The following is a 26,294-nucleotide window of genomic DNA, read 5'->3' on the forward strand; positions in this document are numbered from 1 at the left end:
GCCCTGTCTACTCTCCCAACTCTTGGAGCCAGGATGTTGCGCAACGACCAGAGCTGCCAACTTTGGAGCTGGGGAACCAGGTTTGGCATTGGCTCAATATCTTGTGATTCTGAGCCAATCACGTAATCTCACAGTGCCTACCAAAAATGAATGTGTCCTTGTGTAATATAACTGGTGCTCATGTAAAAAGCTCCAATACCTATGGGGCGAGTTTGCGCCATATAAAACTGCAAAAAAAAAAAAAAACCTCTCCGTCCAAGATGCACTGTGCCTCCTACATAGCAACTATCTGGGAATTACCATGCATGAAGGTGCTTTCTGAGACAAACCCTAACTCCCACAAGGAAAGGCCTCTGAATATGGTGAGAACATTACAAAGTAATCAAGTGGCACAAAACTATAAACTGTTAAGTAAGCAGATTGAAGTGACAACTGATCCGGCCTGGTCGAGCGTTGCTCCTGGAGGACTAAAGGAGATGCAGGAGCCAGGTGGCGAGGACAATTTAAATCTGCTCTCTTAATTGAGTAGGCTGCGTGTCCTGTAACTAATACATCTGAGGAACCCGTGAAAAACAAAGCGGTAGCCTGAATAAAATGTTCGCTACCAACCAAAACTTGCTTTTGGGGGACCAGATCCTTTGCCTTTTGTCATGGAAAGCTAGGACACCACAATTTGCCATCCTAAACGGTAAACCATGTTCATGCCGAAAAAAATTCGCGCATGGAATCACAATGCGGTCGTTACAACGACCACGTTGTGATTCCGCATACTATTCCAACATCCAGTGCCCTCCTCTGCAAGTCGTTGCTCCGCTTGCGGAGTAACGGTATGCGGAATCACAACGTGGTCAGTGTAACGACCACGTTGTGATTCAATGCGTGAGAAAAAGGCTGCGGGACAGAGATATATTCATCCCAAATATGTGAGACAAGAAGTAAGCAAAGGAAGGCGTGCCATGGACTGGATGTTCTAAGTGCAGCTGTCCGAATACTTCCAGGGACAGAGACTGCAGCATATGACTTGATGCTCCATTACAGACAGTGATAGGCAGGGCACACCTTTTGCAGTGATAAGCCAAGGAGGCATAATGGTAAGATATGCACACTATCTAAACCGTTCCAGATGGTGGACATCTTGAAAGAGTACATGAAAAATGATTTGTGGACATTTCACCACGGTGCAAACAGATGCAGAAATAGGTCTCACAAAGATTGATTAACCCATTGAGTGCTTGTGACGGAACCACTACGTCACGAGCCACGGACGCGCTGTGCTGGTGACAGAGTGGTTCTGTCACGGCGCGGCTGCCCCGCCTACGTGGCGTCAATTCCACGCCTGCGCGGCCTTTTTATTGAGCGGGCAGAGCCGTGACGGAACCACTCCGTCACAAGCACAGCGCGCCCGTGGCTCGTGACGGAGTGGTTCCATCACGAGCATGGCGGCCCCGCGCAGACCCCCCTCCCCCCAGCGCCGCAGCAGAATTACCGCAGCGGCCAAGGGGTTTAAAGTCAATGAAAGGGGGTGTTTCCACAAACAAAAAAATACAGTTGATATCAGGATTCATTTTTGAGGTCAATAGATTAACGGGAGTGTGGCCAGACCATGCGTGGGTAAGCAAGGTGGGTGTTTTAATAGTTGGACTGGCTTGTGCTCATTGCTCATTTCCTCTGCCATTCTGTACAGGATTTTACAAACAAAAGGGGCTTCATTCCTGCTAGCGACCTTTTTTTATGCAATTTATTTTTTAAATTTCCCTGTTTATATTATCAGTTTCTTGAAATTGTATTGATTAATATGGAGGGATTTCATTCGTATTCAGTATATTTAGTAATTTAATAATTTGTATGTAGCCCGTGAGGACCTGTACCACAGCACTTTCAAAGTAGAGAAAATAACGGTACAGGATAACGTGAACATATGGCTCCATGCTATCGGCATAGCATGCTTCGAGGCCCAAGGCTTACTTTGAAAGAACAAGGGTGATGCATAATGGCAGGCAGTGCCACAAGCGGACGGGCTGTATTTGCCAGAGCACGCGATCCACTTTTTTTCACAAGCACAACCTTAGTGACGTCCATACATGCACGCCTTTAGTATGTGAATAACATAAAAACTTACCATTGCCTCCCCCTTTCCAAATTATAATCCCCAGAGGTTTTAGTACATTACTACAGTCCATCTACTAATGAAACAATGTGGACTTCCACAGCACACTTCAATTTAGAATCCTTAACCTAACACAATAGAAAGGCTTTCTTTGCATCATGTTCAAACAGCCAATGAAAAACACAAATGTGTGGTCTGATGTGCTTTGGCGTTTCTTATTATTCTATCAGATACTGACTGGGGCAGAAACTGAATTCTCATTCTTTGATAAGGTTGAGCTAACTAGTCACTGAAACCGAGGCCCACCCCAGATTCTCAAGTATTCGGCTACTCTGGGAACGGCTGGATGGCATACAATTATTCATCATGCACTTATGCTGCAGCATGTACATTTGACAATCGATAGGTCACTTACACACTCCTGCAGGACCTGAAGACTGTTGGCCAGCACGCTTCCATCCCCTTCCAGCAGAGTGCAATAGAGTGCCTTTTGCTTGAAATGCAGGGATCACCCTTTGAATCCGTATTAGCGCCCGGATCTCAAGCAAGAGAAAGTTGAAACTGTCTTCTGTGCAATGTAAATAATCTCTCAGATTTGTTATAGGTGCATGTCACTACTAGACCCAGGAATACACGTGAACAGAAAACAGAAGCCAGGAGTAGGAAGGCAACATATGTCACGTGTAGCCACCTTCCAGCACAGCAAGTCTTAAGTGCTGGCAAATGCCTGGTTTTATCGAGAAGAAAGAGGCAGAGACCATGCACCCGTTAGAATTAGAACTGACCAGGCTTAACCGTCTTGTAATGGAGTCCCACTACAATGGAACCACTGATCCTATCGTGAAAGTGGAAAGTCTTGACATGGATTTTACATAGGGATACATTTAATGATTGACGACCTCAGTCATATAATTTAATCATGCTGAAGTAAGCAAGTAATTTCCCACAAAAATGTGAGGGGGAAAAAAAAAAAATCAGATGGACAGATCAGACTGCCACCATCACCAGTCACCATGCTTCGCAGAGACTTTGAAAACCCTACTCACTAAAAAGCACCGAGTGCTACAGTCCAATTGGCAGTCGTGAACAGAATTCAAGGGGCGATGCTCATCCCAGGGTCCAGGTCCGAATGATGGCTTTTAGTAAATTGAGCTACAAGAAAACACCCGTGATGTATTCCTCTGCCCTGACCATGGACTGAAACTATCTTACCATCAAGCAAGCACGCACAGAATGAAGGTGCTGTTGCTACGGCCATGAAGGCTTTGAGCGTGTAAACCAATGAGGAAGATTTGCAAGAAGTGAGACAGCACCTTCATCATCTCAAGGCATCTGCTCTCTGCTATAACCCTTTGATCAACTATGAACCCTAAGTTAACATGAGAAGGCTGAAGTACTCATCTGCTGCACAGTATTTCCCGCCCTTTTCTTCAGTGTAAATGTTTAGATATACACTTTTCTGGGATTAAATCTTGTATTGTGTTATCAGTCACTTGAGTGCCTTCTTAAAGTGGCAACCATCAATAGCAGGGATCACAAAACATTTGTGTCTGCGGATTCCTCTAGATGTACCAACATTTCTTGAACTCATCAGGTTACATTTAATGGGTTTATTCTAGAGATATGACTTGAATACCAATGTAAGGCTTAAGACCCTGTCCATTTAATGCACAAATATAAATGTGTTATGTTCACACTCAAGAGGCATGCATAGTCACACGTAGGAGAATCGGTTTAGGTTACCCTGTAAGGATCTGTTCTTGGCATGTACTGCTGTAGATTCACATGCTTTGCATACTCCTGCTATCTAGTATTGGGTCCGGATGTTTGCAAGTTATTTTTCTTTGAAGAAGTCTTTTCCCGTCACAAGGTAAGGGGACTCCTCCTTTCAGTGATAGCGCACATGGGCATGGACTCCATTGTTAGATAAGTTTCCGGCAAGAGGGTGAGAATGGAGTAAGTTAGTACAGAGAGGTCCATGCGTGCACAATGAGAATAATAACTGCAACTTCCATAGGTGCCCAGGGAGAGAGAGCGCATGTGAAGCTACTGCCCCACATGCCCAGAGCAGATGCTTACAGGGTCAGTAACAGTCAGTTCGAGGAATGTGTGCTGTAGATATACATGCTTTGCATACACTGTATAGCAGTACTTTCCCAAAGCGGTGGCTAACCAGCGGGCGTTGCAGTTGTTTAAAAAAGTGATCTTAGGACTGCCTGTCCTACATTAGCTTGTTGATGTGCTAATTCATCCACACAATAATGTCAGCTAAGGGAATGATACATAAAAAGGCTTAGTTGCTCCTTTAGTACGAGTAGAATGTGCTCTAGGAGGTATAGACCGTTCTTATGGCTCTAATATAGCATGTTTGGATACATTTTACAATTCATCCAAAAATTCCAGAGTTAGGGATAGGTTTCCCTTTGGGTGGGGAGCAAAGGCAACAAAGTTTTGTGAAAATCTTCTGTTCTATCAATATAATAAAATAATAGTCTTTTTACATCTAATTTATGCAGAGCTCTGTGACAGGGCCACCCCGGAGGACTCCGGGTGCCGTGGGGGTACCAGGAGGAGCTGGTAGACTACCTCAATGGGGTGTGGCCGACTGACACTTCCGGGTCCTGAAGTACCTGAGGAGAGAGCAGAGGAGGAACATAGTCATCGGCTCGGTGGTGTGTGGAGAGCAGAATTCAGAGCGGAGAGTCTGGAGCAAGGACAAAACAACAGACGACAAGACTCCGACAGGACGTGAGGAGAGGCGAAACAGCAGCGTATCAGCCACCAGAGGGAAAGGCCAAACTGAAAAGGCAGCTGTGGCCCCGTTACCGGGCCACGGCATCAGGCAAACAACCTGGGCAATTGGTCGTTGCGTGAGTGGCTGGTTTTTAACGCATACCTCACAGGTTTGTAGACGACCTAGGTGGGACCTTGGGAGTAGTATCCCTTCTTGTGTTCCGGGATAAGGAGATAGGATCACACTCGTGAACCTTTTATTGATTCATTTAGTTATATTTCTTTTGCTGTGTTCGAGTCCACCAGGGTGAAGGTCAAACCAGGAGTGGAGGAAGTGTGTGGTCTCAGAGCCAAGAGGGAGGAAACCGTCCGGTTATGTTAAGCCCATCATTCCCCTTATTCTGAACTCGCATAGCGCTGTTCTAGGTGGTCACTTAAGCCCAGGGAGCCCACATCCCGCCTTCTCATAGAAACACGGCCCAGGGTGCTTTGGTGATTGAACTAACACTTGTGGCCTTAGGCCTAGATGTTAACAGAGTTTCCTTTCTTGGTTATCCTGAGGGTGCGTTGGTATAGAAGAAGACCATAAGGGCCGACGACTACAGCAGAGCGCCCCACAAGGCCAAGGGTAACGATGAAGGAGAGGAGCGGTACAGAGAAAAAAAAAAAAAATCAGGATCAAAAGGAAGGAAGACCTCCTGGGTTATTGCCCTCCTAGAGATCCACTGTTTTGCTGTATATAAAACGGTTTTGCTGTATATAAAACATATTGTCTAAACAACCACTACGTAGTCCCTTGTCTTGTCCTGTAACAAGCTCTTTCTGCTCCAAAATTATGTTGAGGGAAGAAAACAGGTAACAACTGATTGGTTATTACGAAAAGCAGAGACTACTTTTGGAAGAAATTGTGTTGGTGCGAAGAACTACTCTGTCTTTATGGAGTTGGAAGAATGGTTCTTCCAAGGTTAGTGCACGAAGCTCACTGACAAGTCTTAGTGAAACGATAATCAAGAAAACAGCCTTCAAAGAAAAATTGCAGTGGGCTATTATGCACTGGTTCGAAAGGTGGACCTATAAGTATTGTTAAAAAAATATGAAGGTTCAATATGCAGGTGGAACTTTAGGTGGTATCACTCTTAAGGCCTTCCATAAAGGTTTTAATTAATGGTACTCTGAATAGGAATAAGCCTTCACATTGTAGATATAATAGATAACAAATTATTTGCTGTATCGAAGCATCTAGTGGGTCAATTGTTTGGTTATTACAATATATAAAAAACCTTTTGCACTAGGCTGCATAGCATGCTCTAGTGGTAGGTTTCCTTGCCTCTTTAAGAAGTAACATGCAATCTGGTGGTAGATTTAGGTATTCAAATTCTATGACTTCAGGAGCCAAATCGCTAGGTTCAGCTCCTTGGGGTTTGGAGGTCTCATTTCTCCATGGTTCTGAGTGAGAAGGTTTGAGTTGAAGCAAAGCTTCTGATGTGGAACTACTGAGTTCTTGTAGTTTGGTGAACCATGGTTGACAAGCCCATGTGGGAACCACTAGAATAAGGGTTAGAGAGGTTTACCTGATCTTCCGAAACAGAAATGGAAGAAGGAGATTCAGAAAAGAGTAGGCAAATATCCTGAATCAATTCATCCATAGGGCATTACCTTTGGATCTAGGGTGTGGGAACCTGAAGGCAAAATTTGGGCACTTTGAGTTCTCTGCTGTTGCGAAGAGATTTATCTGTGGAAACCCCCAATTGTGCAAGTATGGAAGGGTCTGAATTTTGTACTAAAGGTGCTGGTGAAGATGGTGGAGGAGCATAAGAAATGGGGTGATGAGGGCTAGTAGCCATGTCCTTTATCTTTTTTTAAAGAAAATATATCCTGTGTCCTGCAAGCTAAGAATCTTCCTTTTGGAGGATGATAAAATCACAGGTTTGGTTGAAATATGTCCTGTGTTTGGATTGATATTAGTTTTCTTTTGTTTTGGATCCAGCTTTTCTTGCATGGTTTCCAGAATTGGATCCGGAGAAGCATCTTTCTGTTTCGGTACCAACATTTTTGGTACCGAGACAGATTTTTCTTTTTATCCTTCGGAACCGAAGTTTTAGGTGCCGAAAATGTATCTCGACTTGAGCCGGAAGGCTTGACTTGTGCTTTTGGTGCTGAGGCTGAAGGCAGGATTTTCAAAGCAGTCTCGGGTCCTACCATGGCCGGATGGCAGTGGTGGCCCAGAAGCGTTTCGTTTGGTGGAAGAGGGCTTTGTGAGAAAAGGGTTTTTGGTACTCACAGCACCTTGACCGGCTGGGACATCCTGGGACTCCAGTTCGATCTCCACTTCAGAAGCTGAGTCCCATACGGAGATAGCCACTTCGTCTTCCTGTTCTATAGCTTTTCCAAAGACATCGGATGTGTCTTCGATATTTTGCTGCTGCATTTCTCTCCTTCGAGCCAGACGGTCCTGCACGGTCTCTTTAAATCCAAATGAGCAACAGGCGTCAGTCTTCTTCCTTGTGCTCCGGAGAGAGGCACAAGTTGCAGATGTTGTGAAGGTCGGTGCGCAGATATTTAGAGCAGCACAGAGGGCAGTGTTGGAACTGAATCCATTCCACCAGCAGTTTACATGTAGCCCTCCAATGGAAGTTAGAGGAAACGGGCTAGGTCTGAAGGGCGCAGGTTGGAATTTAGAAGATCCAACTAGGAATGCTTTCAGATTTTCGACACTTGGAGGATGGGGAAACACGATTGCAACAATATCGGTGAGGATACAGTGGGTTGTGCACTGAAGGGATCCCGAAAAACGGCCTCAAACCGAAGCACCACAAACCACGTCCGAACCAGATGACAGACAGAAAAGAATCTGACAACAGAGTCGATACCCATGCCTACTATAACCGAAAGGAGGAGTCACCTTACCTCGTGATTGGAAAGGACTTCATAGAAAAACAACTTGCAGACATCCGGATCAAACACTAAATGGGAGTATGCAAAGCAAGTATCTACAGCACACATGCACCGCACACTTTATTCTGTGGCACTCAACCTGAAAAATAAAGACCTGCACGGAATGAAAGAGGCTCTTTCTGTCCAAAAGAGTCAAATGAAATAAGAATTACACAGGTAGTATGAATGATTCTAATAATACTGCACTAAAGTTTGTGGCAGTTAGGAAATCAAGGTGTAAACATGTAAGAAAAAAACATTCAAATATTCCTTCTGGTACCCAGATATGTGCAAAAAGGTCGTGCCCGTGAAGCATGGAGCTAGCAACAAAGTAAGTTACATTTCTTCTCCAGACAAAAAAGATTGCCGGCAACATGAGCAGCCTGCGATGTCCCAATAGTTTGGTTTCAAGGTCGGTAGTGCTGCTCTGTGTAAGCACGCAGCTCCAGATTGATGCTTCATTACAAATCTACACCTCCACACTTCAAAGGAGCTGGAAACCAGACAGATGTCTCATCTGTAAGCACAGCGGGATGTGCCGATCAGAACTCAGTGGGCCTTGCATCGCTTTAGACTTCAGAACAGCCAAGCCAAAAGAACGTGCCAAAAAATATATATGGAAAATTGTGGCTTTCACTCAATTACCCACAACCAACAACTGCCCCTCACTCCCTTGCAACAACATACAATAATCACTATATGAATCAGGTGAAGCATTTAAAGGTGAGCATCAAAGTGAGCTTGCTTCAATGAATATCTTCAGATAAATAACTACTGTGGAATGCAGTTAGATAAGTAAGATAGTAAGGTAGAAAGGGAATTATTGAAGAAGGTAACACAGGCGTGTTGACAAACGATATACACAATCTACAGATCACTCAACCAGGCTCATAGGATGATGACTTCCACCTAGTCTAGTGTGTGCCGCAAAGCCACTGGGCAGCGCTTACAATTTAGACGCAGATTTTCAAGCCTGGAGCCCATTGGAAACAGACTTCCACAGCTATCTGAATGGATCCAAACTCTAAACACATCTACATTAATAACCCTTGAGAATTGTACATTTTTATACAGCACTTAAAGCTGCAGTTTGGTCATCTCAAACCGCTGAAAGGAACAGGCGTTCTTACTGCTCAATGTTCCTAGATGGGAAAGACAGAAGAGTGAGATGATTTGGCAGGATGCATCTGAAGACCGCGTTGATCATTTGAATCAACCTACTACATAGGCCTAAGTGACCCATAACTTTATCGAATGTTGCTATTTTGATCACACGTACATTTGAACTATTTGCATTTTATCAGACAAGAGCAAAATGCGCAGATGCTCTTGGTTTGAATTGGCCAGCACTATTCTCTTTTGGTTGGACAGAAATTGGCGCTAATTCACCTGACCCAAACACATTAACAATCCATAACTTAATCACTAACATCAACCATAACTGTCCGGTTTATCACTGCTTTGTCTCGTCATCTCCTGAAAATACTCACAAGGGGATAACAAGCATTGGCAAAGCCAATAAGCATCACCTGGCTATTATGTACACCAGTGTGGCTGCTGTTCAGCATGGCAAAAAGTTAGTGGTCTGCAGTGTGGTGGGGGTAGATTGGCATTGGGTAGACTGGGGTAGAGTGGAATGGGGTACCCTGGCGTAAAGTGGAGTAGAAATGGGTAGATTAGGGTAGAGAGGAGTAGATTGGCGTACAGTGGAGTAGGGTAGATTAGAGTGGGGGGGGGGGGGAGTTGAATAGATTAACGTGGTAGATTGGAGTGGTGTAGACTGAGGTGGAGTGAGGTAGATAGAAGCAGGGTAGATAGAAGTTGATTGGAGTAAGGTGGAGTGGGATATATTGAGGTAGATTGGGGAAGAGAAGGGTAGATTGGGTGGACTATTTTAGGGTAGAATGGAATGGTGGTAGATTGGGGAGAGGGTTCAAGTAGATTGAATGGAGTGGGGTATAGTGGAGTAAAGTAGACTGGGGTAGAATGGAGTTGGATAGATTGTAGTGAAATGAAATTTGATTTATAAAGCGCATGGCTGCCCAAAAGCGTCCCAGCGCTGAAGTGGAGTATACTGGAGCGGGATATATTTGGGTAGATTGGAATGGAGTGGGGTAGCCTGAGAAATAATGGATTTCAGTGGATTGGGGGTAGAATGGAGTGGGGTAGAATTAAGTAAGTCAAGTAGATAGGGGTGGAGAGGAGTGGGGTAGACTGGAGTGGAGTATGGTCGACTGGACTGAGAGACCGGAGTGGGATAGATTGAAATGGAGTTGAATATAGTGGTGTGGGGTATATATTGGGTTAGGGTGGTGTAGATAGGAGTGGGGAGAATTGAGTAGGTTCGTTAGGAGTTAGGTAAGGTAGATCGGAGTGGGGTAGAGTATACTGGAGTGGAACAGGGAAGAATAAATGAATAGGGGTGAGAGTGGGTTGGATTAGATAGGATTCCGGTAGATTTGGGTGGCATGTGGTATGGAAAGACTGGAGTAGAGTTTGGAGTGAAAGATTGGTGCAAGAGTGGGGTAGATTTGAGTGGATATATTGGAGATGGGTGGTGCGGAGCAAAGGGGCGTGGAGTGGAATGTCGTAGAGTTGTTTGGTAGAATGGAGTGGCGGGGCATAGAGTGGAAGGGAGTGTGAAGTATGCATGGTGTGGTAACGCACTGCCATTACAGAGAACACATTTTCAATTGAAATGAAGATTACATTTGCACCAAAATACGGTTTTACTGCAGGCAATGTGTGCATATATCACTTAGTGTACTTATGTGTTTAGATCATAACAAATATTTGTTTCCACCACACTTGAGAATTACAAAAAAGTGTTCATTTGTACTAATTCCACTGAAACATCAGCAAAATTAATTTTTTTATTGTGTGCTAGAAAAAACATTCTACACCCTCTCTTCTTAAATGGATACTCAGCAGGATTGTCAAATAAGTTCTCTCACTTTGAAGTCAGAGAAAGAAAAGGAAACACTAAGCTCCCTCCGAAGAGAGAGATTGACATTTGACCTCTGTCTTTGAATGCACAGCAAATGTGACCAGGTAAGCAGCTTTACAGGTCTGTTTACAGAAAACGAATTTGTGGAAAAATACAGTAAACAGGATTTGGGCCACGGGTAGGACAAACTCAAGCTGGACAGCCTAAAGCAAATAAAGCCAGCAAATAGAAAACCAGAAAATGCGAGTAACAAACCAGAAAGCCACTGTAAGCAACAGGCAGAATGCATTCATATGTTAGCTTTCTTAATGCCTTCAATATGTTTTTAGCAAACCAGACAGCACAGTAGGTTTCGACCGAAACAGGGAAAGTATAAAAATGTGTGTCCGTGTGGCGCTAGAAGAGCAGGAAATACCACCCTTTGGATATCGATGCTGCCCTCTCCTTTCATACACCCAACTCTGTCATGTGCAATAGGTCCTCGGCATTTGCTTTAATCCTGCTTGTTGACCTGCTGGTTACTTCGCTCCACCTCAATGAACAATCCCTATGTAAATGTAAATGTTTTTGTACTTGTATAGCGCACAGCTACCCGCAGTGGGTTTCCCGGCGTTTGTACGAATACTGCAAGGGAACTCTTCCTGGCTTTCCCTGTGAAGTGTCCACTCCTGGGCACCCCCATGGTGCAGGCCAGGCATCCCTCGCGTTCTGGGGGCCGTTGTGGAGACTAAGCAAGTTATTGCCCAGAGTTGCAGCGTGATGAGGGTCACCACTCTCCTATTAAAAGAAATTCAAGGGTGGGAGGCTCAACTGACATGACCCTAGCCCAGTGTAAAGTACACTTCCAGATACACTTCCAGGACAATTAATTTGAAGTCAAGGGACAAAGTTTTGCCACGTTTCGCAAGATCATGTACTGCAGCTTCTACATAGAAATTACTATCTCTATGTGGAGCACAGAAGCACTTGCCTACCAAGGCAGTGAGGTATGCCATGTACAGTGATTGTTTGAAGGTTGTCTGTTTTGTGATCCTATGTGGGAAGAGTTTCCATGTTGTGTGTGACCAGCGAGGTGTGTAATGGGAGGCAGCGCTTAGCAGTTTGGTGGATGAGGTGAGATCACAGATGTAAAAGTACAATTTTATTTGAAGTAATTAAGGTCCACATAGAAAACAAATGACAACTTGAAAAAAACAAAAAGATACAATGCACACCATTGCAGTTATTTCCCTGATAAATTTGAAATTGATTCTCTGAATTGTTTTTTTAAGCCAGAGCCTCACGTTAGGGTTACACTGCTTGTTTGTGAAAACCCAAAAATCTGTTTACAGTTCTCAGAAGCTAAAATGGCCATAAGGGTACTGCTATTTATCAACATATTAATCATGGTCATTAGTACTCACATTGTTACTAATGATATTACTACTATTGCTAAGACTAGGTTTAATTACTACTAAAACTAGAAATGCCAAGAACAGCATTTCAATCACTGCTTTATTCTTTGTTACTATTTTGACAGAACTGTTATTCTGTTATAAGAGCAATGCAGAAAGGTGCATAATCGGAGCAATTCATTCTGGGGTATGGAACAGTGATTGGATCACCGGTGAAGACACCCAGAGGGGCATAGTGGCATGCCTAAGCTGCGGTTCATGTACACTGCTTGCATCTCTATTTTTACCTTTTTGCCGATTAGCTTCTTCCTCAGGAACTCTCTGGCCTCGAACATGTAAGGGATGTCATACAGGGGGCGCAGCTTCTTGTTCTTGTCCTGGAAAGGAAAGCACAGGAGAAGGTGAGTGCCCAATGGAGAGGAAACGCTAGAGGCTTTGGCCTTAAAGACAGTCGATTAAAGAGGGAAAATGTATACACAGTACTAAGCAGACAAAGTTAAAATGCAACAAATATACAGCACTCGCCTAGGTCCCTGTGGGCCACATTAAAGATAATTTAAGATGTTGTGCTGAATTTTCTTAGGGTCCAGGACACCAAGGTATCGGTTTTTAACAGTTTTCTCCAGCAAGTCCCAGTCACAACACAGACCATTCTCCTACCTTTAGGAATAAGATCACAACAGGGCCTCAATTGTCTTGAGGTCAGCAGCAGGCACCACATTTAGGAATACAGCACCCTCCAGCCTCCTTCACCACTCAATAACACATTCTGAGCTGTATACAATTGCAGCTTAAAGATTACTTTATGTTTGCTGGAGAAAGTAAAGATTACACCTAATCTGTAGAGTGGCAATGAAGCCAATAAGACGCCAAAAGCTGAAGGACTGGTGACTGAGTGGAACTCAGCCTGAGGATCCATGCCTTACCACACAATAGGCCTATTAGTCCGTAATTAGCTCCGCTCGCGCGAAAAGATATGGTGAGGATGGAATCTGCAAGTGCCAATTACTTTTCACACTGCACCTGGACGGGGAAGGCTCAACACCACATAAATAGACAGTAGCCAAATGTCTACAGCCAAGCACAGGAAGGGCTTCTGAGGGGAATTGCTTAGGCTCTTAGAGAAGAACATCCAAGAGACAACGTTCTGGCACCTTCTTTGAAATTTCCTAAACGCTGTACAGAACAGGGGTACATTGATGATTCACCCTAGGATTATGGAAACTGCCTCCATTTTATAACTTCCCACCCAACTTAAAAACTCTTGCACAAAGGGGAGCTTTTTGTTTAGAACAGTCTAGAAAAAGGTAAAGCTACGCCAGAGGAAGACATCAGCCCTACTGCAAAGATTAGCTCAAGGACTTCTAATTACAGTTGGCACAAAGGACTAGGTTTCGTTTCATCAGGGCCAGTGGTGTTGGCCCCCTACACCCCGTGAGGGACAGTAGAGGAATAAGCCTGTTTGGACTGGTCCTGTAGAAGAGTGTCCTTCAGAAGAAGGGGGTTGACTTCCGCTGACCCAGATACACTACAAGCGTCCAAAGGTGCCAGTGGGACCTGGAAAATCCAGGAAGGGAGGGCACTCTCCCTTAGTGTCCTTTGAGTGCTGCTGAGGAGGAAGGCCTGGGAGAAGTGCCTGAAGCCACGACAGGTGACTGGCCCTGTGTGAAGTGGGAAAGCAGTAAAACATTTAAAAAATAAAAATAAAAAAAAGACTCCAAGAACTGCAAAAGTTAGATGCCAGAAGACCTAAAGAAACCATTCCTAGTGGCTGGGGAGCACCAGGTGGAGCAAACCCAACTTTACCCCGTGCAGTGAATTATTACAGGCATTAATGAATGAAATTGTGAAAGGGTAGTATCCTTAGTGATTTTAATGGAATCACATTGGTTTATCAAGACATTTCTGGTTTTATTACTGTGGTGACAGCCCGATGAAGCCAGTAGGGATGTGTTTTGATAACTACATTCAATGATATTGTGGCCAATATATATTGGAGATACATCCAGAACTTACGGTTCAGGATTCGCTAGTGGTGTGAACTGTTAGGAGAGTGTTACCAGTGGTATTTTCAATCGCCGTTGAATTATATTATTGTATAATTAATATGTAGCATTTAACAGTATGTGCGCAATAAAATATTATTCGTTTTAACAACAAAGTAAGCATTGCCAGACTTATTGGTTGTTTGCTGCATTCCTGAGGACTTGGGAACTAGCCCAAAGCATATCCCCTGAGTAGGTCTCAGACCACTCGGCCTTGCTACCCTAGTGTAGTCAAATATTACAAAGGGGTACTTAGTTTCGGATAAAGAAAAGGTTGCAGACTTATTTGAGAATAACCAACTTTCCTACAATCCGATGTTAAATTGTAACTTTGGCCTACGCGGCCATATCTCTCTCCAAAATACACCCAAAATACTTCACTGTTAACTATTAGCAATCTGTACAGTGAAGGTGCTAACCATGGTGCTGAACCCGAACAGACACAAGCAATTGTTTTCTAGGACTACTGTTGCCAGAAAAATAAAAAAACACACCCCATAAAAATAGTTTTAAATCTATTCTATAAAAAAAGGACAATTTCGTCAAAACATTTTTTTTTAATATCTTCTGAATTATTTGGGCTAAAGAGATTCACGTCACTCATTTTACAGTACTATAATCCCAATAGGTTTATTAACGTGTTTTCTTTTTTAGTAATTACTTAAACTGGACATTTCTCATTTTAGGAGTGGGAAGTAATTGTTTTATACTGGATCTCATTCTACATTCACATCACTTTCAGGAGTCAGGCCTTAAATGCGCAACCAAGCTACTCTTCGAGTCAAGGTGGCTGTGGAGGCTAAGTATTCAACATAGTAAAATGTTGACACTTCTAAATTGCATCCTTAACTCTGGAAAAAGTCCGAAAGCATGACAAGTGAGTCATTGCATGTAAAGAGAACAAACATTACGCACTGTGTGCATAGAAATGTCAGATCGATTAAACATACACATTCATTGGATAACTACCAGCTCTACAGACTGGAACTTATTTTTACGGGTACTGTGGTGCATCCATCAATAGCGTTTACAATGAACAGACCACAGCACCTGGTTTAGATTACTGAGCACTTACTGTGATCCTACTCTCCATAGAAATCTTAATATTTTCACAGGATGTAGGATATCGACATTTATGTACGTTGCACAGACATTGAGAGCATCTTTTTAGAACTAAAGTAACACCTGGCAAAGGTACTCTATTGAGACTCAAGAGTGAAGGTCTTTTTAGGTCTCACCTAGCGAACGCAGCGCATGCGCTACTTCGCCTTGGCGAGACTATTGTTGGTTTGGTGTGCGAAGGGAGACAATCCATGTGCTCACACGGACAGGCGATGTGCACGCACATGGCGTCTCCTCACTGGTGTCTCCTCTGAAGGGGGACAGGAAACGTACACTCCGAATCTGTGCACATCTCCTGTCCCCGAATAAACACAGCGCGCACATGGCGCGTTTACTCTAGCTGCCATATGGAGAAGCGACCATTTTTGTATAGCGCACACTGTACACAACATGCATTCTAAGAGCTAGGAGGTGTTCGGTGGTAACAGGATCGTGGTCTTCTCTGCGGTGGAAGGTAAAGGTTGTGACCAGTGCTCATTCTCACACCAGTTACCCACTGCGGAATGTCAGGCACTGGGATGGCGTCCAAGCGCTAGCTTCTAATGCCTCTCCCATGTCTTTCAAAATGAAGGCGTTGGCTAGGATTGTGCATAGCCTATCGTGCACAGCCTCCTTTCTACTGGGCAGTGTTTGCTACCAATGAGTATAGTGAAAGAGGTGGGGTGGGGGCGCAGGGGTTTACCCTGAAACCATTGAATTAAATAGCGGGCCGTTGTAATCAGCCGATCGTGACGAACTTCCTGCCCCGTCCCCCATGCTTCACCTCTGTACTATAGAGTCCAGGCGTGGCACCGCCTCAGCTCGCGCCTTCCATGCACCAGGCCTTCAATTATCCCAGTGGCCCCCAGCTCTCCATCTATTGCTCCAGAATGGAACCAGTTCAACTTCCCTCCTAACCTCTGCAACATTCCCCATTTTGGCCAACACTTTTCTCCCTATCCCAAATCCCATGACCCTCCCCATTACCCCCAGCCTCAATCACCTTTTCCCTAAAACCATATTAAATCAACCATGTCCCTAAACAGTGACCATCCCTCAAATCCACCCCAGACTGAGTCACGGGTCACCCAGAAGTCACCCATATCCCCTGTCCTTGCACCTCACAAACACAAACATTGGTCCCTTTAACACGCACCAGTGCCCTCCTTCAACCTACCTCCCGGGCTCTCCACCCCCTGCTTTTGCAACGTTTTGTCCCGGGTTCCTCTCCCCCCCCCCCCCCCCCCCCCCCCAACCAGGGTCATGCATAACTTCAAGCCATATGGTTGCAGATGGGAGACGTATGCCCCTGGCCCCCTCTGCCCACGCTCCAACCCCTTCCTGGTTCCATTGTTTAGAAAATAGAATACAATCAGGGGGGTTTTAATCTGTCTTTGCCCCTTCCCACACACCAGTCAGTCAAGTACCCTCTCACCGCGCCCCCATCCTCCACCCACGGCCCATCCTACCAGCCTTGGCTCGACCATGCAGGAGCAGCCTGAGGAAGGGGAGGCTGCGAGCAAGGCAAGGAGAGAGCAGCCTCTTATCGCAGGGGCTGTGGATGCACCGATGGGGACGGGTTCAAACATATATATATTTTGATAGGAACAAATATGGCGTTGGAAAGAGAGGAGATATTTGTCCCCTAAACACCTCAGTGGGTAAGGGTTTAAATTCACGGTTAGTGGGAGGAGTCAGTGACACTCCTTCCCTACTCCCACATTTTGGATGCTGGATGGTGTGAATCGGCCAATCAGGATGTCCCCCTCACAAATGGGTTCAACCATGCTTTAAACCCAAGGCGCGGGCAGGGACCAGGTCTGTGAATGGCACATGTGTGGTGTCTGCTGCCTCATGGAAGCTTTGGTAGATGATAAATTAACATTGCACTATTGCACAGAAAGCATTTTCAATGCAGTAGGTCTTGCATTTGCGAAAGTTTGAGCTGTTGGCATTGTAAATAAAATTATTTTAATTTTAGGGACAGGCAGCCCTTAGTTACCTAGCAGCACGCCAGAGAAGGACTAAATATCAGGAATCCAAAATAATTTCTCTCATTCGAAATAAAAATCGATAAAAAGGAGTGCCATAGGCCAACTTTTATCTCAGTTAATTGTAAATAACAATGCCTTTTATTTACGTGTTGGTTTTTTAAAACATAAATCAAAGGTATTGCCATGTACAATGCCAATAGCTTAAACTCGTTCTGCTGTTGCCATCCAACAGACTTCATGGTGCAGGGCACAAGATCATTGATCATGTACCGGTTCCTATTCACGGCATACGCACTGGTTGGCAGAATTTACAGCTATCAAAGCATGCCTAGTTATGACCTGTAGGGAAGAGTGTGTGAGCGGCTCGTGTGCTCAGCCGAGACGTGCGTGGCATCTCTCTCCTCATACAATATCTGAGCAATTTCTAACAGAAATTGCACATTACAATGATTTTAATACATTTTTTACACAACACCAATATAAAAAACAATGTCATTTACGATGCTAATAACTCAAAACCATGTCACTGCGAGATCTATAGCATTGTAAATGCTTGTGTCCAGTTGTTTTCGATTCAGGTTGATAGAAATCGAGTCTTACAACGTACCCAGTTCAATGGGGTTTCCTCATTAATCGTGTGAGTGGATAAACTTTGCGACTTGAAATTCATGAAATGGTTAAGGAGCAATGAAATACTCATTCATATTCGGCTGGGGGGTAATGAAATCTTTTTGTTGAAAAAAAGACTTTAATTCCACTCACGGAGTACAACAGAGAAATAAATCCCTGTAAAATTCCCCAAGGTCAAAAGTAGCCAAAATGTCCCCCAGAGCAGGTGTAGGGGACACTAAAAGGAATTCCTGACATAGCAATGTACCCAAGACTTTTCAAATGTGCTTAGAAATCAAATGACAGTTGTGGCCTTCTGTCTAAGTGCCGACGCGGGCCTTCTAAAATCTCTAACTCAGCCGCCAGGGCTATTAAGTGACTAAACTATAGGATTGACGTATCTTGGCCGGCAAGGAAAAAACGAAATACGGATTCTGGGAGGGATTCTTCGGTGGCGTGAAAAAAAAACAGCTCATTACTAAGTTCACTGCAGGGATTTCTCAGAAAATGTCAGCGGTGGGGAAGCATTCATGGGAACAAACAAAGAATACCACCCACGGGAATGGCGTATAGGACGTCTACAAATCTGTATTTCAAACTCAAAGGTCTGCTTGGTTTTGTGTGTATGCACTATCTTTTTTTCACTCGAGACTGTGGAAAGCTTTCTTTGATTTAATGTTTTCCTTTCAGCGAAGCAAGATTGTTTTTCTCCAAATTCAGCCCTGCAGCATGCACAAAAAATGCAACCAGCGACAACAGCTGCCCTGCAGCTCATGTACTCCAGCATGAGCCGAAAATAGGTCCAAGCAGCAGGGCAGGCAAAATGGACTGCAGCCTGGCAGTAGCAGGGATACCGCTCCTGATCAGATGCCCCCGCCCCCGCCCCCGCCCCCACCCCCTTCCCCAGGGGGAAAAACAAGCTCGTGCGGCAAGCAGGGGCTCGACAACACATAGCCTTCTCACAAGTTAAACATTTGCATTTAGTAATATTTTGTTCTTTTAACAGGCGGCCATGCAGTGTAGCGGCTAAGCTGGCAACAACAACGTCCAAAGCCCGGCTGTGAACACTCAACTACTTCGGCTAAAATTAAAATAGGAAAAAAAGGCACAACGATGTGCTGCTGCTAACTGATCTGTGCGCCCTGAAATAAGGCAGGCACCATTGTTTTCCACCTTTGATCAGTAATAAAAAATAATTTAAAAAACGCCAAAGTCTCACTAGCATGACCATGCTTTTTAAAAGACTGCAGACTAGCACTTATTTGCTGCCAGCCCCTTATACACATATAAATATGTATATGTATATGTATAAATATATATATATATATATATATATATATACACACACACACACATATATATATATATATATACATACACAAACACATACACTATATATATACTGACAGCCGCTAGTAGGTAGTTATATTTAGGACCATGTTTCAATAGCAAAAGCATTTCACATGCCTACATGCCTATATCTTTGACGCAGGTTGACAAATCTTCATGAAATTTTCCCCAAAAAGTGCATCAGTGATTCTTGTTGCATATGGACAGTGTTGAGGCAATCAGACTACTTGCTGAATAATACCAAGCTTGTGCAGTGACACACGTAGCACTGATTGGATGCCAACACTTCAACCAAGAAGTGATGGCAGCTATCTCGGGAATTTGCTTCAGCAGAGGACACCCCTTCTTTCTCCGCCAAAAAAAATAATATATTGGGGCGGGGGGGGAGAAAAGGGAAGGGTAGGAACACCATGTCCCCAAAGTCTTGGGGTCCAAGAGGGACCCTTCTAGAAAGAAAATTGCTTCATATTCGCAAATTTGCATTAAAAAAAGCACGGGCTCCCATCCTAGTTTCACTCTCTTTTTCCTTTCTTTGAATGTCATTTAGTTTGTAGTTGTCCAGGTGTTTTGTCAGTGTTTATATGTTTTCACTGGTGAGGGCTTTTTCTTTCAATGGGTTTTATCAGTTAAACCTAAAACCCCACAGCCTAGGCATAGGCATTAGTAAACAAACCAGTATCCTTAAAGCACTACGAACACAACTGTGCAACACAGAGCATCAGATACAAATATTAAAATGGCAGCAGGAACCCTGCCCAGACCCTACAATATTAGCCAATATACACAAGGTAGTAACTGCTCATGTAGTACAGCTGATCTAGAGACGGTGGCAAGAAGATTTGAGAAGGCAGGGATCCTGGACGAGCTTTAGTCCAAAAGCTAAAAATACAGTGGGCGAACAAAGTATATTCTAAATTATATCACCTAATGGCACAAAATATTAGGACACCAAGAATATATTGGCAATGTTCTTAGCTTACTAAAGTAAAATAAACTAAACACACAACACTGGTTCTACGGAAGAGTTAAGTAATTACCTAAACGAGAGTTCACTGGCAAGCTGAGAGACAAAGGGAATGATTTGCTACTCAGTCAGCCACAGAAGAAGAAGTTACAGAGGCCATATTAAATCTCCCTACAAACAAATCCCCAGGACTGGGCGAACTAACAAGTGAATTCCATAAAGAATTTACCTCCCTTCTGGCACCACCCTTGCTTGGTAAAATCTCAGGATATCGATACATTGAGACCAAGATGCGATTATACGTAGTAACTACAACAATGCTGTGTCGTGACTTGATAATCAGGTACAACGATAGTCGAAACTACCACTGTCTATGGCAGTTAGAGTATCCATTATGAAAAGGATTATACTGCCCAGATTTTGCTTTATTTGTAAATATCACTGCAGTCCTAACAATACTTCTTTGAGACACTCAAAACCCACCTCACTACCCGTCCAGGTGCGCAAAAACAAAAAAACACAAGAGTGAGATGGAAGAAGCTCACCCTACCCTATGCACAAGGATGCTTTGGCTCTCCGGATATGGAACCCTATTGAAGTGCCCAAGCTCAGTTTGCACACTGGTATTACATCCCACATGCTGCCGTGAAAATAGATAGTGCAAGCCTGATCCCATTAAACAAACTTTTTGCCCCGTAAGGGTAGTAGGATAGTCAAGGGAGAAATAAATCTTGTATTGCACAGCGCATGCATGGCAGCGATTATAAGAACGGACTCATTTGGAAATGCTCTACGCACCACAACTACCACTACTGTACCATCCCCTCATATCAGCAACCCACAAGGAAAAACAGATACTAGACAAAGTGTAATCAGCCTATAAGAAAGATTTACCCAGGAGGGAATTTCATTAAACTAGAGGGTATACCTCACCCACAAAATCATACCCTTTTGCCAATGAACACATACAACCACATTGCCAAAGTTTAAGCAGCATTCCCCATTTCCAAACGAGCTTGTCTCCCTACATATGCTACAAATACTTGTAACTACTGCTACACACTGGAAACTGATAACTGTGTCCTACAACAGCACTCCAACAGTCAAATAATGACAGAGCATTCACTAAATAGATGAAACGAGATGTTGAATCCATCACTGACATAAGCAGACTGTATTTTGCTGTACGCATGTTGTCTCCTACTGGTAATTCATGCATAATACCCCAAGTACTTGGACCAATTTTACCACACCCCAGTTAATCTACACAGATGTGGACTAAAGGAAAACTCACAATGAGGGGACGTAGAAGCAGATTCCACCCACCTTGCCTGGAAGTTTATCCCAGTCTCCCGCTACTAGACACAGATAAAGGACGCACTATCAAATATGTAAATGCGAACAATAGAGCAAAAACCCCAAATATGATTTTTGGGCTTTGTTAAAAATGGGACACCAGGATGGGGATAGGTTTATCTCCAGATATCGTACCTATCCATGAAACCGGACTCTACCAAACGTGTCTGGGAGGCCTGGGGGGATGACTTCGGGCATTCATCGACAGACCAAATGTGATCGTATAGCTGCTTGCAAACGAAGCTGATCTCTGTTAATCATAAACATAAGCTCCTCCAGGTTACGTTCCTCCATAAGGCTTACATTACCCCTACAGACATTGCACGTTTTGATACTAAAAATCTACAAACAGTCCCAAATGCTGTGACCCAGGCGCTGACCTTGAGCACCTAGCCTGGATGTGTCCATACAGAGGCCGCTACAGGTCCTCCATATTCTCCCTCCTCTCCTTCATGGCTGATATAACCATCATACCAGATCCCATGGGGGTACCCCTGGGATACACTCACGATGTCCCTAAATCTAATCGTATATTTGTATCTATTGCGCGCCTTCTAGCTTGAAACACAAATTGGCTTTGCACTGGGGCACTTGAAGGATCCCTAAAGAGACGGCCTGGCTCCAGAGTAGGTCACTGCAACAAGATTAGTGAAGACTATGCCAATTGCTGCAGCACACGTCGAGGCCTAAAGATGCTTGGCAGCCCCGGAGAGATTACCTGCTTTCTCTGGAATCCGACAACCCTAACTGAACAGCTCATTAATTCAATGCACATTTCTAGCTTAGTTTTTTTCATTGGGTCTACGAAACCATCTCTCTGTACTATTTTCAGACTCTCTTCCCTTTGTTGTCACCCCCTCCCTTACCACTGTCTCACTATTCATTTATACCTTGCATAATTTATTTTACCATGCCGAATATTTGTAACTTGCACACTCTGTTTTTTTTCTTCTCTTTTGCTGTATTTCTTCTGTTAGTGTCTTTTGTTTTCTTATAAAAAATTCAACAAACATTTAAAAATATATATATGGGACACCAGCATTGCGGAGGCTAGCAGCAACTTGAAAGGTACGCAGAGGAACTGCCACTGACATCCTGCCCTACAGATACATCTGCTGAAGGTGGAGGGATACGGAGTGTACCTACGCTAACACGAATCAGTGCTTCCACTCTACTTCTATGTCTGTAACGTGTTAACTTTCTGTGCAGCTGTAGCTCACATACTGGTATCGACTTTTTGTCTTTCCTCGTACCATTGATTTATGTTCTAAAGAAACTTAAGTCTATTTTAAAAAATCCTCCCCTTATGCATTGCTAATGCTGCTGGCTCACAACAGAAGGTTGCATCAAGTGAAACAGCAGGGCCGCATGACACCGACACCTTTATGCAGTCCAACGTTTGAGGTACTTTTCACAATGTCATTAATGCCATGCTTCCATCTGGTCGCAGAACTCTCCACTCCGAGGTCTTGCAAGTCCAAGACATGCCAAACGCAAGCACTTCGTGCTTCCGGCCCTGAACACTCTCCGAACAGTCCGCTTAGTCCTGTAAAGGCATTGGAAGGATTCCACAGGGATTCCCGCTGCACCCAGCAAATCACAACGCAGCATTAAGGATTGGTTCTTCTCCGTCACGTGCCTGGATGGAACTTTTGACTTTTTGGTGGAAAATGTTGTCAATCAGACAGGCACAAGACAAGTCTAACCAGTCATTCTAATGTGACACGCTTGTGACTCACTATATACAGAATAGAAGGAAACATTTGACAGTGGAATAACACCTGCACAGCAAAGATTTTTGTGCCAATGGAGCCGGTCAAGGATGTGGTGGAGGGGGAAGAGTGAGAGGTGGGGAGAAATAAACCATTACTAAACACAGATGAAGAGCAGCAAATGCACTAGGTAAACTTAGCAGCATTAAAAGTCTATCGTAAATGAAGACTAGAAAGAAACAGGAAAATAATAAAAAAAAGAAGCATTGGTAAAGTAAACAGGCATTGGCTACCAGCCGGTTGAATTGGCCAATGCTTGTTTTTCTGTCGTCATGCTTTTCATAATAAATGATTGTTGTCATTCCTGGGTCAATGCAAATATAGAACAATATTGAAAAATAATTCTGGTCTCAAAAAGCACATCTTGCATAGCAGTCCTTGGCAATGTAGTGAACTACTTTGTGTTTGCCAAGCTGCTCCTCGAAAAAGAGCAGAATGCCACTGCACTCGTGCTTAGGCTAATCACTGGATGAAGTGGGCCGACCCACTGCCTCAAGCTGTATGGAGTGGTGGACAGAATAAAAACTGGAATGACAAACATGGATGAAGAGGACTATCTGAAAGCCCCTTTAGGTATATTAGGTATATCATTTTAGTAGAATCAAAAGGTCTTGGCTAGCGCCATACTTAAAAATAGGGGTGCCAAACTATAATCAGACTAAATATTGTTCAGTATATTCAGAGCTTCGCAAACACCTGCTGCACATAGTACAATCCTTCTTCCTTGGCACATTACAGTGCCTGCCCGTACCTGTTCCATAAGTAACGCATGCTAAAGACCGTACACCACGTTTCAGGTAGTTTGTCTTTCTGCCATTTCAGACAATTACCCATCCGATAAGAATAAACAACTTCCCCCTGCCAGCTGTTTTTGCAAGGACTCCAGGCTAAGTCTTCCTTCTTCTAACTCCCTAGTCCCTGCACCAAGTACTTGCACCTAGCCGGCCTAACTAGTCTAACCCACTCCCCCTACTACATTGCTGCCTCTGGCGCGCGGTACTCCAGCTGCTAACAAGGCATTAGAACATGGCAGGGTGACTGACCCCCGACCCTTCCAGGTTCCAAAATTCTCCCATTCCGTGAGACAGAGGATTTTTGCCCAGAGCCTACAATACATTCGAAGTTGGACAAAAACAGTTTTGAGTAAGTTACCCCAACATGCAGAAATTGCTGTTGCTATTCTGTGTGTTATTTCTGCCTTTCAGACTATCTCTTTAAGACTATCTCCAGGTCCAGTGAAAGTTTTAATTAAATTCAATGTGGCCCTGTCACCCTGCAAGCCACACTTTTTGGGGGCGACTATAAATGTTCAAACAAGCATTTCCACCGCATACTATTGCAGCTCAAGTAGTATTCCAGTGGGCATCCTGATCCATCTGCAGCGCGGAGGGTTGGATCCGAGGACACTGCTTGTAAGGGATCAACCATCATGAAAAATGTGCAGCGTTGACTGCGGCTGTCGTAATCAGATTGGAGAGCCGCCTCGTGGCACAGGGGGTCTTTTTAGGGCCAGAAAACATGCCGATACAATCCCGCTCTGCCGTATCAAAGCGGATAAGGAGAGATGAGCGCAGATATCGCAGGATAACGTGATGCATGGACAGTCGCTACCACCTGCCCAGCAGCAGCATCGTCATTCATCTGTGCATCACGGTGGACACACGAAACCCGCTGAATGTTAGTGTCTGCGCCAATGCCTGGCGCGGGACCACACTCTATACAGCATGTCCAGTGTGTGCCAGCTGCTCCGTGGCCATACCCTTTAGATATGACATGGAGCCACGATTAGAAACCGAGGCTCCCCGACCGAAGCGTCATCAAGTCGCTCAGCCACTCTTACCACAGCTACATGGCAGACACCCCCGGCTGCCCCTTGTGCCAACATAGCAGCATTTGAATCCCTTTCTTTTAAGGCTATGCGGCCTAAAGAATGTCACTCGCGATCACTCACGCTCAATGAATGATCAATACAGAAGTAAAACTGTCGAATCTAGGGGAAGTAGATCTAAAGTAACCTTGCAACGGATGCAAAACAACCCAAGAACAAATGAATAATTAAATACACGAGTGGCCGAAGTCCTTATCCAGAAGAGTTGCGCCGCACGGGTTTGTAATCCCCGGTCTGCATATGCTGCAAAGCTAGTGCCCGCCCGCCTGCCAGCACTGACCAGCACAGAAGCGTTCCATCACATGGCTCGACCCCAGCATGCCCGTGCAAGGAGGTGCTGAACAGAGGCCGCTATGAGCCGGGCCACAGGAATCATGTGGTAGCGGAGGCCCAAGTTAGGCAGCCGGGGAACTAAATTATGCAGCAATAAAAGCCAAATGATGTCGTGTAATGCGGAACATTCTGTAACACCATTACCGCATTATTTTGTCAACTTTACACATTGCAACAACTAAAAACAAATCAGTAAATTGAAGACGACCAGTTTGGTAAAGGTCCTCCAGTTTGCTGTAACACAAGTGGCAGCGTTTTCATGAACTTTTGATCCTTTTAAGATCGTAATTTTTGTTAAAATCTGTAAATCAAGCAGCAGATAAGAAATTATATGGCAAGTGTGGCAAAACCATAATCATGCAGAAAATGCCAGAGCTGCAGAATCGCATATTTCGAGTGGCCAGGTCGATAAACAGCAATCAGCAGCAGCTTACCACCTGTGCCGTACACAGCAAGCTTGGACACCATGCAGCGCCCTCGTGTACAAGGCCGCTCTTTTGTACACAGCCTGTGGGTACTATCCCTCCTCCAGGTTCTAGTGTGACATTTCCTGTCGCGCCCTAGTGGAACAGACAGCTCTGAGGTACACTGCCTACAGCATCCTGCTGCAAGACTGCTCTGCAGCACATGTCGGATGTGAACAGTGCCTCCTGCAGCTCCCTAGCTCAAGAGACCGTGTGACTCTAGGCAGCCTACATGACTCTGACCAATGGCAAGAACTTTGCTTCAGACACCTGTGGTGTAGACTGTAGCGGGACCGGTGCCTG

General features: G+C 44.4%; 1 protein-coding gene across 1 annotated transcript in view; it reads right to left on the minus strand.

The window, feature by feature from the left end:
* The window catches only part of SND1 (staphylococcal nuclease and tudor domain containing 1), a 2,099,018-nt gene that overhangs the window by 1,621,964 nt on the left and 450,760 nt on the right, over nt 1-26,294 (minus strand). Inside the window, exon 11 of the mRNA XM_086918876.1 lies at nt 12,403-12,492. Within this exon, the coding sequence (XP_086775002.1) occupies nt 12,403-12,492 (90 nt within the window). The remainder of the gene's footprint in view (nt 1-12,402; nt 12,493-26,294) is intronic.

This window comes from Lissotriton vulgaris, chromosome 1_1 (genome assembly GCF_964263255.1).
Source record: "Lissotriton vulgaris chromosome 1_1, aLisVul1.2, whole genome shotgun sequence".
Lineage (NCBI taxonomy): Eukaryota > Metazoa > Chordata > Amphibia > Caudata > Salamandridae > Lissotriton > Lissotriton vulgaris.